General features: G+C 41.3%; 1 protein-coding gene across 1 annotated transcript; it reads left to right on the plus strand.

Annotated features, from left to right (window-relative positions):
• Window positions 1-14,688: 14,688 nt before the first annotated feature.
• On the plus strand, window positions 14,689-18,825 carry rag1 (recombination activating 1; the record flags this gene model as incomplete). Its single annotated transcript, XM_079809574.1, has 3 exons — window positions 14,689-15,008; window positions 15,117-16,252; window positions 17,078-18,825. 3 exons carry the CDS (start codon window positions 14,689-14,691, stop codon window positions 18,823-18,825), a joined length of 3,204 nt encoding a protein of 1,067 aa, XP_079665700.1.
• Between the last annotated feature and the right edge of the window lie 10 nt (window positions 18,826-18,835).

The following is an 18,835-nucleotide window of genomic DNA, read 5'->3' on the forward strand; positions in this document are numbered from 1 at the left end:
ATTGAGCGTACATCGGCTGTACCATATTTATTGCGGTGCCATGTGGGACAAAATGAGTGCATTCGATAACGTCCACTATGGTTTTGGACACCACTACAAATGGCTGTCCCTTCAAATAGCGCCCTATTTGAGAGTATAGTGGTCGATTTTGGATTCAGCCAGTGTCAATTGTGTAAGTCTCACACTAAATGCATGAGAGTTGGCGGCCCTGTAGGTACCGTGATAGTGAATAAAAGTATTTGATTTGTAGTTGTGTTAGGAGACTCTGAGAGTGGCTGCAGCATTGCCAGCACACGCTCCTGGCATTACATACCTATGCTTAAAACCCCGCAAACATGTATACTGTTGATTATCGTCCGGCGTTGTGTCAGCTGTGTCACTGTGGCCTGATCTCGGAAGCTGCTTACCACAAATCAAATCTATTTCAGCCATCTATTTCAGAATAAACAACTCACCCTTTCCTCCTTCATCTGTCCGCTTAGTGGAAGAGAATGAAAAGCCATTTCTATTAGAGCGATGCTCACCCCAGGGGGCCTGGAGAGGAAACGGGAAATGCAGAGAAGAAAGTGGGAGACAGAAAGGGGAAGAATGTTTCCTTTCATCATTACAATAAGTGGCTCATTTTGCGGTGTGGCTGTAACAGGAAGCATCGCTTCAATGACTGTACCACTGTCAGCAATGTGGAGTCACGATAAACTTGCCATGAATCATCAATCCTCTGAACTCATGCAATACCATTCCCAAGACAGCATCCCTAGGAAAGGAAAAGCACAATTGTTTTGTAATCATAGACTGAAATGCGACTTTGTCATGATTGCAACTTTATATTCTCTAGTTGTGACTATTTTTACTTTGATTATTTCTTATAACTGTGACTTTTTCTCCCCATTTAAATGACAATGTGACTTTCTCACAACTGCAGATTTTATTCTTAACATTTATTTATGTATTTTATTTATATTTTTTCACAATTACCTATATTTTGCATGTATTCATTTTTATACTTTAAACTTTATATTACAATTAGCTTTTATTTTATGTTATTTTTTGTTCTTTTATACATTTATTTACATTATACATTTTATACTTACATTTTTATACTCCTTTTTAATTCTCTGAGGTAGAAACAGACATTTTGGTGGGGAAATAATTGGTCTAAAGTTCTACTTTTGTGTCTTTTTTTATTGTTACAGAAGATATAATAAAACTCTTTTTTTTTCTCTTCAAGATTAAATTACCTAAGCCGCTATATCAAAGTCCCTTTAAAGGATTAGTTCACTTCAAAATTAAAATTTCCTGATCATTTACTCACCCCAATGCCATCCAAGATGTTCATGTCTTTCTCTCTTCAGTGGAAAAGAAATTAAGTTTTTTGAGGAAAATATTTCAGGATTTTTCTCCACATCATAGACTTCAATGGCAACTAAAAAGGGCTTTGAAGGGCTTCAGAGGCTCTGCACGACCCCAGACGAGGAATAGGGTCTTATCTAGCCAAATGATTGGCCATTTTCTAAAAAAAAATATTTATATACTTTTTAACCACAATTGTTCATCTTGTGCTGGTCTGTGACACGGCAGTAATCACGTTGGAAAGGTCACGCTGGACGTAGACGGAAGTACCGCCCCATTGTTTACAAAGCGAACGTCCGAAGCATAGGCTGAATCCGAAATTGCCCCCTATACCCTTAAATAGGGCACTAGTTGAGGGGACAGCCATTTGTAGTGGTGTCCGAAACCATAGTGGACGTTATCGAGTGCACTCATTCTATCCCACATTGCACCGCAATAACGAATGTACAGCCGATGTACGCTCAACGGCTGTCCAAATTCGCTCACTTGTTTTCATTCACTCCTTCAAGTGAACTGTATTAGTGGACTAAAGTAGAGAATAGTGATTGAGGGTTTATGGGGCGATTTCGGATTCAGCCATAGATATTTATACGTATCTATCAGTGATGCGCGGGTTGATCCAAAATGAGCGGGTGCCCGCGGCCACCCGCGGTTACCCGCGGTTACGAGTCATCCAAAAATATTTTTAATGATATTCGGGTCACGGTCGGTCGGATCGTCAATAAATCCTTATTTACCTTTTGAATGTTGAGCGTTATTAACTTTTGAATAAATGCTGACGCGGGACAAAATGCCCGATTTCCCAAAACGTTGAACTGAGCAATGCCATTGTACCATTTTAATAGGCTACTTTTAAACGCATTTAAAGTCAGTTTTATGTATTTTCTGAGAGGGGGCGGGATTTTTGTTGGGAAAGTCGGGGGAGAGACGCACACTTCGATTAGACTGGATAAACACATGCAGCATCTTAATTGTTAAGAAAATTAAACGAAATAAATGAATAAATCAAGCCTGTATTACATAACACTAGGCTATATCATACAGCATTCAGAAAAATAACAGTTTGCGCTCCTAAGGGCTTTCACACTTTTCCAAATGTGGGCTGATGAATTCTTCAAGCCGGGTCGAAACATAAACATCGCGTTCATCAATAATATGCATCTGGAGCTGAAATGGAAAATGATGGGCCGCCTCAAGAACTTCCTGCTCTCGCTGCTGCACCTCTGAGCGCACCACGCCAGGGCCTGAAACATTTTCTCAATGGCCCAATGAGCTACGATGAGCATTTACTACTTTTAAAAAATGCGGGTCAGGAAGCGGGTCGGGTACAATATTTTCTTCTTTTTTTTTGCGGTCCGAGTTGCGGGCGGGTTAGTTGAAAACGTCGGTCGGGTGCGGGTTGTTTATACATTGACCCGCGCATCACTGGTATCTATGGTGCGAAGACTATGTGGCAGTACTTCTGCCTATCCATATATATACATTTGTATATATTGTAAGACTCTATTCCTTGTCTGGGATCGTGCAGAGCCTCTGAAGCCCTTCAAAGCCCTTTGAAACTGCATTGATTTGGACCTTCAACATTTTGGTGGCCATTGAAGTCCATTATGTGGAGAAAAATCCTGGAATGTTTTCCTCACAAAACTTAAATTCTTTTCGACTGAAGAAAGAAAGACATGAACATCTTGGATGGCATGGGGGTGAGTAAACTATAAGAATTTTCATTTTGAAGTGATCTAATCCTTTGAGATAAGTCATTTGGCAGCCATCTTTGAAACCCCTCTCGGGCATGCAAGTGCAGCTCCTATCTCTTTGAATGTGGAAACATTAAATTCTCCAAAACCGTTCGCCAAGCTTACGATTAAATTTCATATTTGAAATCGCCAATGAAATCTGACAACAAATCTCTCATAAATGTTGTTTCTAAACGCACAAATCATGCCAAAAACTTAATTTTTCAGCCTGGGACAGAGCAATGCGCATGCGCATCCCTAAACGCATCTCTCAGAACACTATCTATTTCTAATATAGATACCGGAGCTACTAATGGCAGCTGCAGTGGCGATGACTTTGGCCCTGTCCCAAATGGCACCCTAAACCCTCACGGTCTTCCTCTGAGTCCGCACTTTCACGACGTAATGCCGCTTTGACTGTCGGGAAGAACTCCACTGCGTAACCCGCACCAGTGCGGGCTCGGAAGAAGTGCGCATCGAGCACCCTTCTGAGACCTAATATGACAAATGGGACACCGTGCATTCTCGTGGACTTAACGGACACGCGCACGCAGCGGCCATTGTAAGTCCACAAGACCGAAAGTGCACATTAAGTGTGTCATTTGGGACAGGGCCCTAAAATAACAAATGGGATACCCTGCAGTCTCCTGGACTTAACGGACACACGCACGCAGCGCCCATTGTAAGTCCACAAGACCGAAAGTGCACATGAAGCGTGCCATTTAGAACAGTGCCACTACCGTTCGCAAAGACCCGCCCCCTTTAGTTAAGTTACTGTTACTATGTCCGAAAAGCCGCGCTCTCACACAACACATCGCAGAGCAAAGAGGATACTGACAACGCATTGACAGACAGGACAGAGCAGGTTACTTTTAATATGTAACAAAGTCTCCACTCTAAAATTTTGTCTTTTTTTGTTAAAGAAATGTAAACGATAAATACCGTTTTGTGGCTCTTTAATGTGTGGTGACAGGTCGCTGTAGCACCTCAGTTAAAGCTGCTCGTGAACCAACCATCTCTTCCTTCTAGTTAATTTATAGTATCAAATAAACATGAATGAACTTCAGAAGAAATGTTGTTTCAACCGCGGAAAGACGTCAGTACACGCCGTTTTTCAAGTTCATGTCCACCGACATTAGTCTACTCCTGACTGTTTGTTGGTCAAAAATGGCGGAGTCGGCGAATGGCGGATTATGATTGGACAGATTGTCTGTCAATCAAACTCCCGTCTTATTCGCCATGTCGCACTTTCTACCCTTCATAAGCAATCGGAGTGCACGCACTGTCTTCCTATATATAAAGTCTTTGGCTATATTCAACTGTCAGCTAGCAGGACACTTGCCGCTCTTTTAATTTATGGCCTTTTTTAGCAGGCTCCTCCCATAGTGGGCAGTGTCAGGTTTTTCAGTCTCAAGGGTCCATATTTTATAATAGAAGTGATATTTGGACAGAAATGTATTAATTTGTTACAAGAATGCATAAAAAAAATTAAATGGAATATGGGTGAAACGCGGTGGCTAGGAACTTATCATAGGAACTTCAATTTTTTTGATATCAACTTCACATTTGGAACACAACTTGGTTAGACATATGGCTTTGATTTTATAGTAATTTTAGAGTAAAAATTATTTTGTGAAATATATATTTTATATAAAATAAGTACATTTGATTTACAGTAAATGTAAACTTCCATAACTTTTTCATACTTTAAATTTTTTGAAGTGCTTTTGAAGCAATAACGTCTTTAAAACAAGACCAAAGTTATATATTCCAAAGCATTCTTTAATTACAACCATTTATGTTTGGATTTTCACATCTTTTTCGTTATAGTGCATGTCTCATTTGTGTCTATTTTTATTTCTCTATTTTTAGGTTGATGCATAAATAAGAACTCTGAGCAACGTTTGAGCAATGAAATCTTCCTCAGAGGTGCCACAAAGCGGCCTTCGCCCAGCATCTGCTGCTCCGTCTCTGATCGACTGCCACGCTGTACCCATCAGCGGCCGCCATATGCTATCCCAGCGGCCATCTCTTGCTGTAAACAAACAATATATTTTGACAGATGCTCACTGGCCACAATCTCAGGCCCTGCCTGACCGCATCGCGGTGCTCTGGACACAGTTCTGTGCTCTGACAGGTGGACCCTCACCCCTCCTTCCTCCAGTATAATTACAGAGCGAATAGATTTAAAGATCAGACTGTTTAAGGTGGCCCTGAATTAACAGCTGTCAGGGGCTCTATTGTCTTCAGGGCTGCGGTGTGACACCAGCGGTGTTGAAAAGGCCACAGCCACCCTGCCATTTCTCATAATGGACTTTTAGTTAAAGGACAGGAAAATAATAAGCAGACTTATCGCGGAAAGCGGACGCCATTTGTCTTTCCTCCCGAAATCATCTTCCGAGGGACAAAAGGGGCTTAGTTGTGATGAAGAGACAGGGCTGCTCTTTTCATCTTTGCATTCGCACACACAGACGACACTAACACAAAGACAGCTTGCAACCAGTTTAGTATATATGCATCTATCTGTTAGTATCTATCTATCTATCTATCTATCTATCTATCTATCTATCTATCTATCTATCTATCTATCTATCTATCTATCTATCTATCTATCTATCTATCTATCTATCTATCTATCTATCTATCTATCTATCTATCTATCTATCTATCTATCTATCTATCATCTATCTATCTATCTATTCATCTGTCCACCTATCTATCCATCTGTCCATCTGTCTATATTTATCCGTCCGTCCGTCCATATCTGTCCTTCTATCCTTCCATCCTTCTGTCTATATCTATTTATCAATATCTATGTCTTTCTTCCGTCCGTCCGTCCGTCCATATCTATCCATCCTTCTGTCTATATCTATTTGTCAATATCTGTCATTCTGTCTGTCTTTATCTATCTATCCGTCTATCCCCCGGTCCATCCATATCCATCCATCTTGTCTGTCCGTCCATCCATATCATCCGTCTCTATCTATCTATCTATCTATCTATCTATCTATCTATCTATCTATCTATCTATCTATCTATCTATCTATCTATCTATCTATCTATCTATCTATCTATCTATCTATCTATCTATCTATCTATCTATCTATCTATCTATCTATCTATCTATCTATCTATCTATCTATCTATCTATCTATTCATCTGTCCACCTATCTATCCATCTGTCCATATGTCTATATTTATCTGTCCGTCCGTCCGTCCATCCATATCTATCTATCTATCTATCTATCTATCTATCTATCTATCTATCTATCTATCTATCTATCTATCTATCTATCTATCTATCTATCTATCTATCTATCTATCTATCTATCTATCTATCTATCTATCTATCTATCTATCTATCTATCTATCTATCTATCTATCTATCTATCTATCTGTCTGTCTGTCTGTCTGTCTGTCTGTCTGTCTGTCTGTCTGTCTGTCTGTCTGTCTGTCTGTCTGTTTATCTATCACCATCTGTCTGTCTGTCTGTCAATATTAATTATCTGTCTATCTATCTATCTGTCTTTCTGTCTGTCTGTTCTACCGGTCTGTCTGTCAAATTTCTTTGTTTGCTGATTTAGTCAAAATCCAGTAGTTTCAATCTACACGTTTCTAAGCTTTTCTATTTCAGAAGGCCGGCTGTGTAAACCAGCATTAGTTTGAAATAGAAAGCTCTCTGACAGAGTGTAAAGAAGCAATGATTAAACACAAACCCAGTCGGAGGAGAGACTTTTGCGGGGCTGCGAGTCTCCAGCGGCTGTCTGATCCTGCGCCTCGCTTGGGGAAAAAGCAGATTTAATTAAAGCAGAATTAAAGAGCATTGTTATTTTGATTGAAGACACCCGGCTCCTTTCCCTCCACTCTCTCTCACCCGACTGTCCCGGATTCAAGCTGACGGAGTTTGCCATTGAAGGTTTACTTGAGTACATAGCGTACATCTGGTGATCTCCTGAGCACACACGCAAAAGCATGCAGGTCTTACTACATGTTTGAGGAATACAAACGGCATCTTCTCTGCTGTAGATTGAGTCTAATTCTGTATTATTGGATAATGAGAAAAGCCCATACGACACACAGACTGGCACAAGTTAATTAAATTTCAGTAGAGTGACAGAAAAGAGCCTGACAGAACCTGAAGGCAGCATAAGCAACATCGCCCAGACAGAAACAACGGCATGTCTATTTCACGGCCTGTCTACATGGCGTGAGAGAGGTCCTTCAGACCAGACAGACAGAGAGAGAAAAAGAGGGATGGAAGGACAGTAATGAATAGTGTGTGTCCTGATAATTGCATTAATGATTATTATGCAGAGCTCAGGGGAAGGTGATGAGAGAGAGAGAGAGAGAGAGAGAGAGAGAGAGAGAGAGAGAGAGAGAGAGAGAGAGAGAGAGAGAGAGAGAGAGTTTCTGTCAGCTAACTTTGACAAATGGCTGTTCAGTTGGGGCCACTGCTTGGAATATTAATTTTCAAAATAAACTTTAAGGAAGCAGAGAGGGAGGAAAGAGGAAGGTCTGCGAAGAATATTAAATTCTTTAACCCCCTGGAACAGGGCCTTGTCCACTTTGGAGAAAGATGTATATTTACATATTTTAATTTAATTGCATGACATCATGTTTGTGAAGCTACTTTAAAATGATGGCTTTTCATGTTATAAGCTTCTTACAGTTTAAAGATGAGATTTTGATCATGAGTGTTATGGAAACACTAGCATCAATAACTATTTTCAAAGTCAGGAAGTCAGATATTCTTGGAGAAAGCTGTAGCATTCCCAATGACAGATGCTCTGTTTTGAAACTTGCCATTTTGAATGCTCACTTTTGGACTGAATTTTTTCCATTTACCGGATCCGCAAATGCCATTTTACTAAGTGCTAATCAGCTAATATCACCACAAGAATGCATACAGCTAAGCTCCTCATTAGCGACTATTGTGAGCTTTGACGTGAAATTATGAGTGTCAGAATACTCTTTAATGGCCATTATGTTTTTATTTTTTGCCAACAGAATGTGCCATCAAGGGCTAACTGGGCTAGGCTAACTAGCTAAACTTGCTAAACATTTCCCCCCAAACTAGGGTTATCATGGACTAACTGACTAGTCACTGACTAAATATGTTTGTGATTGGCTACAATGTTCAACTCTTGTAAAAACACACTGTAAATACAAACCTTTAGCACTGAGTGCGCTCAAACAAACATATCTAGCAGCGTCTATTAGCCGAACATTCCCTTTACTCTGTACTACCTATTAGCCTGGTCCTACCAGACTCTCGTACATTTAATTTGTACAGAGAGTCTGGCCACTCTCCATTGACAAGCGTTTACTTCCTTGCGTATTCTGTTGAAGTTTAAAACTATTGGATCTGCCCAGAGCCACTCTGGATCTACCATAACCAATTGCTAACGTTTGTTTATCTCAAACTAGCGCACGACATCAACATCATCGTTCTCAGCCACTCCCTCTGTTCGCTGATTGGACCGGTTAAAAATTGCCCGGAGAAAACCAGAGAATATACTGCAATCCCAGACGGAGTACTGAAGGAAAATGAAAATTGAGCGGAAGTATGTAGGAAGGCAGAGCCAGGCTAACTACCGGTAGCAAAAATGCTGGTACCGTCAACTTTTTTTTTTTTTAGTTAGGTACAACAGAGCTAAAGGCTCCTTTGATCGTATTTTCCTCTAAACCATTAGATGGCACAAAAACTTGCCACAGCACTTTCCAAAACATCCACTTTTCAAGATGCATGTGGACATTTGTCTGATCCTTGACGCGATCATGGGTAGCAGCGCAGTTATTTCTGCGCTAATTTTATGTAATATTTGATGTTTTTTTAAATGTTGTAGATTTAAGTAAATGAGAATCGCTAAAATGATTGAATATATTTTGAGACAAAGGTGTAACAGTTTTTCAATAACGGAAGAATATGTAAAATATAGGTGTAAGACGCTCCTACTATTGGGGCGAAAGACAATAATTAACATGATAATAAATAGCTGGCTGATTTTTCCATTTGTTGACATGGTTAGATTCAGATGGTAAATATCATATCAAAATGGGTGTCTACCTTAGTGATAATCACCATATTTATAATGAAACATCATATTTATTCATTATTATTATTATGGGATCTCATTCGGTGCTTTCAGAATCTTTACTTTTTAAAATAATTTTGTTTCTGTATTTTTTAAATATATTTCTATATTAACATATTTTAATGACAGTATATTTACTGAATACAAAAATATTATTTCATTTATCAAAATAAACAGAAAATAGTACAAACTTTACTAAAGTGACTGTTTTGAATAGTTAAACTTAGTTATTAACTAGTTATTGAATAGTTATTAACTTAGACATTATTGAATTTTTTGCAAAAATATTTGTATCAATACTGTGTGCATTTCACCCCTCGCCAGCTCATATATTTATGCGATTTTTAAACAAAATAAACCACTTTTATGATTTATTTTCACACAAAATCTGTTGCTTCATACATATTCAATACAAAAAAATTGTTTTGTGCAATCATACACTATTTTTGCTAATTTGTCTCTTAAAGGGATAGTTCAGCCAAAAATGAAAATTAGCCCATAATTTACTCACCCTCAAGTCATCCTAGGTGTATATGAAATTATTCTTTCAGACGAATAAAATCTGAGTTACATTACAAAAGTCCAGGCTAATCCAAGCATTAGAATTGGATATAGTTGCTCTGTTTCATAAAGTTCATAAAAAGTGCATCTGTCCGTCAAATAACATGCTCCAAGCGGCTCTGGGGTGTTAATAAAGGCCTTCTGAAGCGAATCGATGTGTTTGTGTAAGAAAAAATATCTTTAAAGGGTTAGTTCACCCAAAAATGAAAATTCTTTCATTAATTACTCACCCTCATGTCGTTCGACACCCGTAAGACGTTCATCTTCGGAACACAAATGAAGATATTTTTGTTGAAAGCTGATGGCTGAGAAAGGCTTCAGATAGGCCTCCATTGGCATTCAGTACATTTATACTCCCAAGACCCAGAAAAGGCACTTAAAACGTTGTTACAAAGTCCATCTCACCACAGTGACTCTACAATCATTTTACGATGCGACGACAATATTTTTTGTGCGCAAAAAAAAATCAAAATAACACCTTTATCCAACTTGTTCTTGTCTTCCGTGTGTGCCTCCACGACACATGCGCGAGAATATGACGCAGATCCGGCGTTCGGACACATGACCCAGAAGCGATTTGTTGACAAGCAGAGGAAGACGCGCGTGTATAAGCTGTTGGATTCTACATTGATCGTGCTTTAGGTCTCGGCGTAGTTCTCAAAATGGGACTAAAGTGTGCATTTCATGGATTCCCGAACCCCGGCGCTACGTCATATTCTCACGCATGCGTCGTGGAGGCACACACGGAAGGCAATAACAAGTTGGATAAAGGTGTTATTTTGATTTTTTTTTGCGCACAAAAACTATTGTCGTCGCATCGTAAAATGATTGTAGAGTCACTGTGGTTAGATGGACTTTGTAACGACGTTTTAAGTGCCTTTTCTGGGTCTTGGGAGTATTAATGTACTGAATGCCAATGGAGGCCTATCTGAAGCCTTTCTCAGCCATCAGCTTTCAACAAAAATATCTTCATTTCTGTTCCGAATATGAACGGAGGACTTACGGGTGTCGAACGACATGAGGGTGAGTAATTAATGACAGAATTTTCATTTTTGGGTGAACTAACCCTTTAAGGTGTGCCCTTAGCCCTGCTGTACCCTACAGTCCAATACCGGTAGTAACGCTTGACAACCCTATACCAAACAAGTAGCTTGTTACTGAAAAGGTATGCTATTTTATAGTAGCAATATGATTTTTTAGCTGTGGAGCAATGTACTTCCTCCTAGCACTGCATGGCATTATGGGATAGGAATTTACTCTGGATGCAGTGCGTTAAATGATAAAGACAAAAATGGCCGCTTGACGTCATAAAAACATCACATAAATGTCAGAGGATGATAAGCTGTTTAAACGAGTATTAGTGCCCTTTCAAAGATGTGTGTCAATGATCCACCTTCACACTCAAATAAAGTGTTTTGATTGGTGTGCGGTTCGATTTTGCCCTCTGCGTTGACACCGACATCTTTGACCCCACATACCAGGTGTCCCCTCAGATGGTGATAACAGCACCTCAACAACTCTTCCCCCAAAACTCACACATGCAGGGGAGAACAACACCCCGCTTAATGCCAGGTGGCTGTCGATTGAAGACATTTTTCACATAAATCAAACTGCCATTGGGCTTATCAATAACAAGTCAATTAGCAGACGGATAGAGGCGCGGATCTCTAGGGGTCACCGCTTGTTTGTTAGATGGACATCTGCAGTTCTGTTTGCTTCGCCATGGCAACAGACCTACAGTTTCTCTCTGTTTTTCTGTCCCTTTCTCAGTTTCTCTCGTTCTCGTTGGACAAAATACCTCTTTTGTAGGCTATTCTTCAAGAGAAAGAAAGTCATACGAGTAAATTATGACAGAATATGTCAATAAACACGCACACACGTGACCTCTATCATGATCAATCAAATGCAATATGTCACCTTTGTTTTTCAAGCCCTCAAGGAATCTTTGTAAAGGATGAAGGGGCACTTGTAAAAACTGGTATTTTCAATGACCTTTCTCATTTTGCTCAGTTTATAGACATGGCTATTATAATTTGGCCGAAAGCAAACTGTCTTTTGCATAAAAATGACTTTCCGTCCCTTTATTACTCTCAATAATGAGGCTTTATTTATTTCCTCTGTCTCTTTCTCTCTGTCTGTTCGACCATTTAAATAATGTGAATTTAAATATATTCATATTTACAGTATTTGTGTAGCATTATATGTGACAATGGACCACAAAACCAGTCATAAGGGTCAATTTTATGAAATTGAGATTTATATGTCATCTGAAAGCTGAATAAAGAAGCTTTCCATTGATGTATGGTTTTTTAGGACAATATTTGGCCGAGATACAACTATTTGAAAATCTGGAATCTGAGGGTGCAAAAAAATGTACAAAATATCTTCATGGAACATGATCTTTACTTAATATCCTAATGATTTTTGGCATAAAAGATAACATACAATGTATTGTTGGCTATTGCCACAAATGTTGTGGTCCATTGGGCCATTCTACAGAATGATTGTTGTAAATATTAACACAGAGTCAGTCATTTTTGCTACATTTATATAGGGCACAAATAGCGGCCATGTTACAGAATGACCTATTATTTATGATGTTTTCTCTTTGTTTGGTTTGCAGAAGTTGCGACTCTCTTATGAGAAAGGCCAGACAATGCTTGCAGGCACTTGGTGACTATTTAATGACTAGTCTGTCAAAAGTCCAGACAGAATAGCATTGCAGAAATGCACAGGACCAATTACAGCACAGTAACTCTTCTGCAAATGCACCCTTGATTTATTTATCAACGAATAAATCCCTTTAATTCATACTTGCTGATGACACCAACACAGTTCATAGTGGCACTGCAACATGCTCATTATAGTGACATCCTAGTTTCTCATACTATGGGTGATTTGTTCCAAAAAGTCAACGAAAAATAACCACGTCTCAGCAGGATACTGAAACTGTGAAATGCAGTTGGACTACACCCTATGTTTTTCCAATTTTTTAATGCACCTTAAAGGATGTTTAGTCAGTCAGCCTTGAGTAGATGGTTGTCATCTCTCTTTTAAATGTATTCCTTTGATCTGATGTGTTTTAATGGCGTCTGTTTTTCTATATAGATAGGGATCAAATAGCAGAGCTGCAGCATGTTGGCTTGGACCACCTGCTGAAGATGAGAGTACCGGGGGAAAACAGCAGGGGGATGCGTTAGTTTGTATCCATGAGCCTTGTACTGAAATGTGTTTACGATGCAGAATGTGCATGTGTTTGTGTCTTAAAAATACATGATTTATGTTGTTTATTGGAGTGTCTGTGTACGGTTGTGCCGATGATATTGGTGTATATGTGTGTAAGGGTTTACTTTGAAATAGTTTGTGGACGAAATGTCCTAGAAGTTTGCTAAATATTACACAATTTGTCCTTGATTTGAAAAAAATGTTAATATGTATGACCATTTTAATTGGCATAATGTAAAAACAAACAAGAAGTCTGGCATGCCCTCATTATGTAGCTTAAATGTGTGTGTGTGTGTGTGTGTGTGTGTGTCTGTGTTTGTGTGTGAATGTGGTTAGCATCACCCCCACCCCTTCCCGAGACCTCCAATGTTTCTCAGGTGCAAAAATGTGTCGGTTAAGGACCCCACACTGAGGTATAAATAGGACTCTCTTCCTATGGAGAGAGACAGTCTTTTATAGGAGCACCAAGCGACTGAGATCCAGACAGGCACTCTTAGATAGACAGCCTGGAAGACATCCGCACTCAGAAACGCACTAGGCCTCCCCTGTGCCCCCATGCGGAAAGGCCCCAGGGGAGAATTCGCCAGCTGAGTCTCAAAAACAAGGTAGGACAACCCAGCTGACTGACAGACTGAATGCTCTCAGCTGTTTTTGTGTATGCGTGTCTCAATAGTTAATTTCAGAGCTGATAGCTGGAGAGACCCAGGGTGCAAACACAAGCTGAGAGGGAGAAAAAGAAAAACAGAGAGAGATAGAGAGAAAATGCCAGCATGTACTCGGCATGGGAGTGTTATGGTAAGCGCTTGTTGATTTATTGATCAGGAAAGAGGACCGATTTACCTTCTTATGGATGGGATGAGAGAGGAGCGTCACATTGTGACACAGTTGTTTTAAGAATCTGCAACGGTTTGACAGCTACTGCTAGTCCGAGTGAAGTGACTTCTGAGCGAGTCCATGTTTTTATTTGCGTGTTTATGCATATCTGGTTGACATGGTTGAAACACAGGATAGAGTCTGGTTCATAGGGAATGGCTGGCATTACAATTTCCCTTCATCCGACTTCAGTCAGTGGCTGTGCATCATAAGACTTGACTCTCTCTCTTTCCCTCAAACAATCAGTTAAATGCCAGCAAGCTCCTCTACGGACTTAAACTCCCGTTTCAGCACAGTAAATGACTATTATAACTGATTGACAGCCCTAAAGGTGTCCATTTAGCAAACCTTTGGTACCTGGGAAAGATGAGGGGGGGACAAAAAATGAAACAAAAGATGAGGGATAGATAAAAGGACATGGTGGGTCCCTGAGCGAGAGTGTTAGGAAGGAGAGAAATGAAGTTTTCAGCAGTGCATCGATTTCTGAATGCTTGTCTCATGCATTTTACAGAGGCGCTAAATGCCACTTATGGTATAATGCTGTACTGTGGGTCAGAGCAAAGCTCTCACGCTTGCTTGGGCTGGGATTTCATGGCTGCTTTTAACAAACTATGCCAGTAGACTTAAGTAAATCTGTCTGATTGTGTCACAGCCTTGGAAATAATGTTGTTTTGCTCCTATTTTGTGGATGTGTAAGCCTGAAACCCCCCTTTTCTATTACACCTAAGAATATTCCTTGGCAGCCAAGCTAATCTCATAGTCTCATAAACTCTTGATTCATAAAGAATTAATCTTATTCCTTCTCACTTTCTTTTCTCTCTCTTGAAAGCAGCAGAGTCTAAGCTGACGCCATGGAGAAAGGGAGGTGGAGTTCTGAAGATGCTCCCAGAGCCTCCATGCCTGACGAACTGTCTCATCCTAAGTTTTCGGAATGGAAGTTTAAGCTTTTTCGGGTCATGTCCATGGAGAAGGCCCCTCTGTCAAATGAAACACCGGTGGAGAAGGAAAACCAGCCTGAGGTGGAGATGGAGATGGAGATGGAGATGGCAGGCTCTCCAGGCAGTGTTATGAAGCTCTGTTTTGGAGGGAAGACTAAGGAAAACATGGAGAGCAGTCGAGGCAGAGTGGACCTTAAGCTTCAGGAGATTGATACACATATGAATATTCTCAAGTGAGTCTAATGACAATATTGAGTCATTTATGAATTCTGAATGTTCATTTGTCTTGTGGAAATTTGGAAGCCTATCATTGTTAAACTTTTTACTTGCGTCTTTTGCAGAAGCCTGTGCCGTCTTTGTGGCCTCACAATACAGAAGGCTAAAGGTCCATCGCATGAAGTCCAGGGAGACTTGGAAGAGTCCAGCCGGTGTGCCTTGCGCAAGATGGGCTGCAAGTTGGTGACCTGGCCGGAGGTCATCTTGAAGGTCTTCAAGGTGGATGTGACAACCGACATGGAGACAGTGCATCCGTCTTTGTTTTGTCACAGATGCTGGACTGCTTCCATGAGGGGAGGAGGTTTTTGTTCTTTCACTAGGACCCGGATCCCAGACTGGAAGCCCCACACTTCCCACTGCAACCTCTGCTTCCCTAAGAAGAGCTCTTTTCAGCGAATGCAAAGGAAGCGGGCCAAACCACTTAAAGGTGCACACAGCCTTCCAAAGAGAATTAAGAGGGATTCCCCAGAAACTTCAGGTGCCAACAGATTGTGGAGACAGACCACAGAGAATCCTGTGGGATCAGGTGGGAAAGAATGGTTAAAACTATCAGTTCAGAGAGGACAATGGGTAAAGAATATCACACAATGCCAGAGGGACCATCTGAGCGCTAAGCTCATCCCTCCTGAAGTCCCAGCGGACCTGCTACGTGCTGTTACTTGCCAAGTGTGTGATCACCTGCTTTCTGACCCTGTCCAGTCACCGTGTCGGCACTTGTTCTGTCGGGTCTGCATAGTAAGGTACAGTCGAGCTTTGGGCCCGAACTGTCCCACCTGTAACCAACACCTGAACCCATCCCACCTGACCAAGCCAGCCAAGTTCTTCCTTGCCACCCTCAGCTCTCTCCCTCTGCTCTGCCCCAGCGAAGGATGCAGCGACTGGGTCCGATTGGACTCGTTTAGGGAACACTGCCTCAACCACTACCATGAAAAAGAGTCCCAGGAAGAACAAACCCCTTCAGAAAAGAAACTCAATGGTTACTTGCCAATCAACAAAGGTGGGCGCCCTCGACAGCACCTGTTGTCGCTGACCCGTCGGGCTCAAAAACACAGGCTGAGAGACTTGAAGAACCAGGTGAAGGTGTTTGCTGAAAAGGAAGAAGGAGGGGATGTGAAGTCTGTCTGTTTGACGCTCTTCCTTCTGGCACTGAGAGCCGGGAATGAACACAAACAAGCAGATGAACTGGAAGCTATGATGCAAGGTACTGCCAAGAAACATGTCACCCACAATATGTGACTGTCAAAGCAGTCGTTGTCAGATAAATACAACTAGAATGAACAGATAATGCATTATTGACTTATTCACATAAGCTTGACTGCAACCAAGAATAAGAATATAGAAGTATTTACAACCTAATATATGGCATTGTTTGTTTTGCAGAATGAACTAGCCTAATTTTCAATGCCTGACTGCATTTAATTGTATTCATTTTTCATAGAACAACAACATGTAATTTTACACAATTATGTTCACATTTACCTGCAAATAGATTTAAAAATGAATTAAACACATCCACGAGGTTATCTAAACACAAGAAAATGTATGAATCTTTTCGTATGTGCCTCACTGTCAATTTAAATAGAATAAGCGCCACTTTACTGAATGTGTAATAATACGCATTCACAATAACAATTCTTGTAAAGAGCCTGTTAGGGTGAAAACAACATCAGTAGCCCTTGTATCTGCAAATTACATAGATACTGTCTTCACCCCCCAGGGGAACAGGGCCCAGCTGGTGCCTGTTTTCATCAGCAGCCAATATCAGTATTTCCAGGCCAGCTGAGTCACCTCTCTTCTAACTTAAGCATTAATAATCTCTCTGATCTAGATCAATTAGGACATATTCCATGCTGCAATTATAATCAGAATTACAGATATCGTAGCATTCAATTGCTGGTGCTCTGTAATTGGTCCATAAACACACATAGACACATAATCACCCAGTCTCACTTTTTTCGAGTTCAATGAATTCAAACTTTTGACTCTATCTCACACAGTTTTGTTTTCTCTCTGTATTCTCTTTCAGGCAGGGGATTTGGTCTGCATCCTGCAGTGTGTTTAGCTATAAGGGTCAACACCTTCCTTAGCTGCAGTCAGTACCACAAGATGTACCGCACGGTGAAGGCCACTAGTGGCCGCCAGATATTCCAGCCCCTGCACACTCTACGTAATGCTGAGAAAGAGCTTCTCCCTGGGTTCCACCAATTTGAATGGCAGCCAGCTTTAAAAAACGTTTGCAGCTCCTGGGATGTGGGCATCATTGATGGCCTTTCTGGTTGGACAACTTCTGTTGATGATGTCCCTGCGGACACCATTTCCAGACGATTCCGCTACGATGTGGCACTGGTTTCTGCATTAAAAGACCTGGAGGAGGACATAATGGAAGGACTAAGAGAGAGGGGGCTAGATGATAGCATGTGCACCTCTGGCTTTACGGTGGTGGTGAAAGAGTCCTGTGATGGAATGGGAGATGTCAGTGAGAAGCATGGAACTGGTCCAGCGGTTCCTGAGAAGGCAGTGAGGTTTTCCTTCACAATCATGTCCATCTCCATCCGAGTTGAGGGTGAGGACGATGGGATCACCATCTTCCAGGAACAAAAGCCCAACTCTGAGCTCTCTTGTCGACCTATGTGCCTCATGTTTGTGGATGAGTCCGACCACGAGACCCTGACAGCAATCTTGGGACCTGTGGTAGCAGAGCGGAAAGCCATGTTGGAAAGCCGACTTATCGTATCTGTTGGTGGTCTGCTACGGTCATTTAGGTTCTTGTTCCGGGGTACAGGCTATGATGAGAAGATGGTTCGTGAAATGGAAGGGCTCGAAGCATCAGGCTCCACTTATGTATGCACACTCTGCGACTCAACCCGAGCTGAAGCCTCGCAAAACATGGTGCTACATTCCATCACACGTAGCCACGATGAAAATCTTGAACGCTACGAGATCTGGAGGAAAAATCCTTTCTCCGAGTCCGCCGATGAACTCCGTGACCGGGTCAAAGGTGTTTCCGCCAAGCCTTTCATGGAGACCCAGCCTACTCTGGATGCCCTGCACTGTGACATTGGCAATGCGACTGAATTCTACAAGATCTTTCAGGATGAGATCGGCGAAGTCTACCAGAGGAGCAATCCGAGTCGAGAGGAACGCCGCCGTTGGCGGTCAACCCTGGACAAACAGCTAAGAAAGAAACTGAAACTCAAGCCTGTGATGAGGATGAATGGAAACTATGCACGTCGGCTGATGACACGTGAGGCTGTGGAGGTGGTCTGTGAGCTGGTTCCTTCCGAGGAACGACGTGAGGCACTACAGAGACTGATGGAACTCTACCTCCAGATGAAGCCTGTGTGGCGTTCAACCTGTCCCTCCCGAGACTGCCCTGACCAACTCTGCCGATATAGCTACAACTCTCAGCAATTTGCTGACATCCTTTCCACCACGTTTAAGTACCGCTATGATGGAAAAATTACCAACTACCTCCACAAGACTCTGGCCCATGTTCCTGAGATTGTTGAGAGAGACGGGTCTATTGGAGCATGGGCCAGTGAAGGCAACGAGTCTGGGAACAAGCTGTTCAGACGTTTTCGGAAGATGAATGCAAGACAGTCCAAAATGTTTGAACTTGAAGATGTACTGAAACACCACTGGCTGTACACCTCCAAGTATCTTCAGAAGTTTATGGAGGCTCACAAGAATTCAGCAAAAGCAATGCAAGCCACATTCAACCCAGAGGAGACCCCAGATGAAGTTGATGTGGCTCTTGAAGTTCCAGATTTTTGAGTTTTTCTCT

The sequence above is a fragment of the Gobio gobio genome (genome assembly GCF_949357685.1).
Source record: "Gobio gobio genome assembly, chromosome: 25".
NCBI classification, from domain to species: domain Eukaryota; kingdom Metazoa; phylum Chordata; class Actinopteri; order Cypriniformes; family Gobionidae; genus Gobio; species Gobio gobio.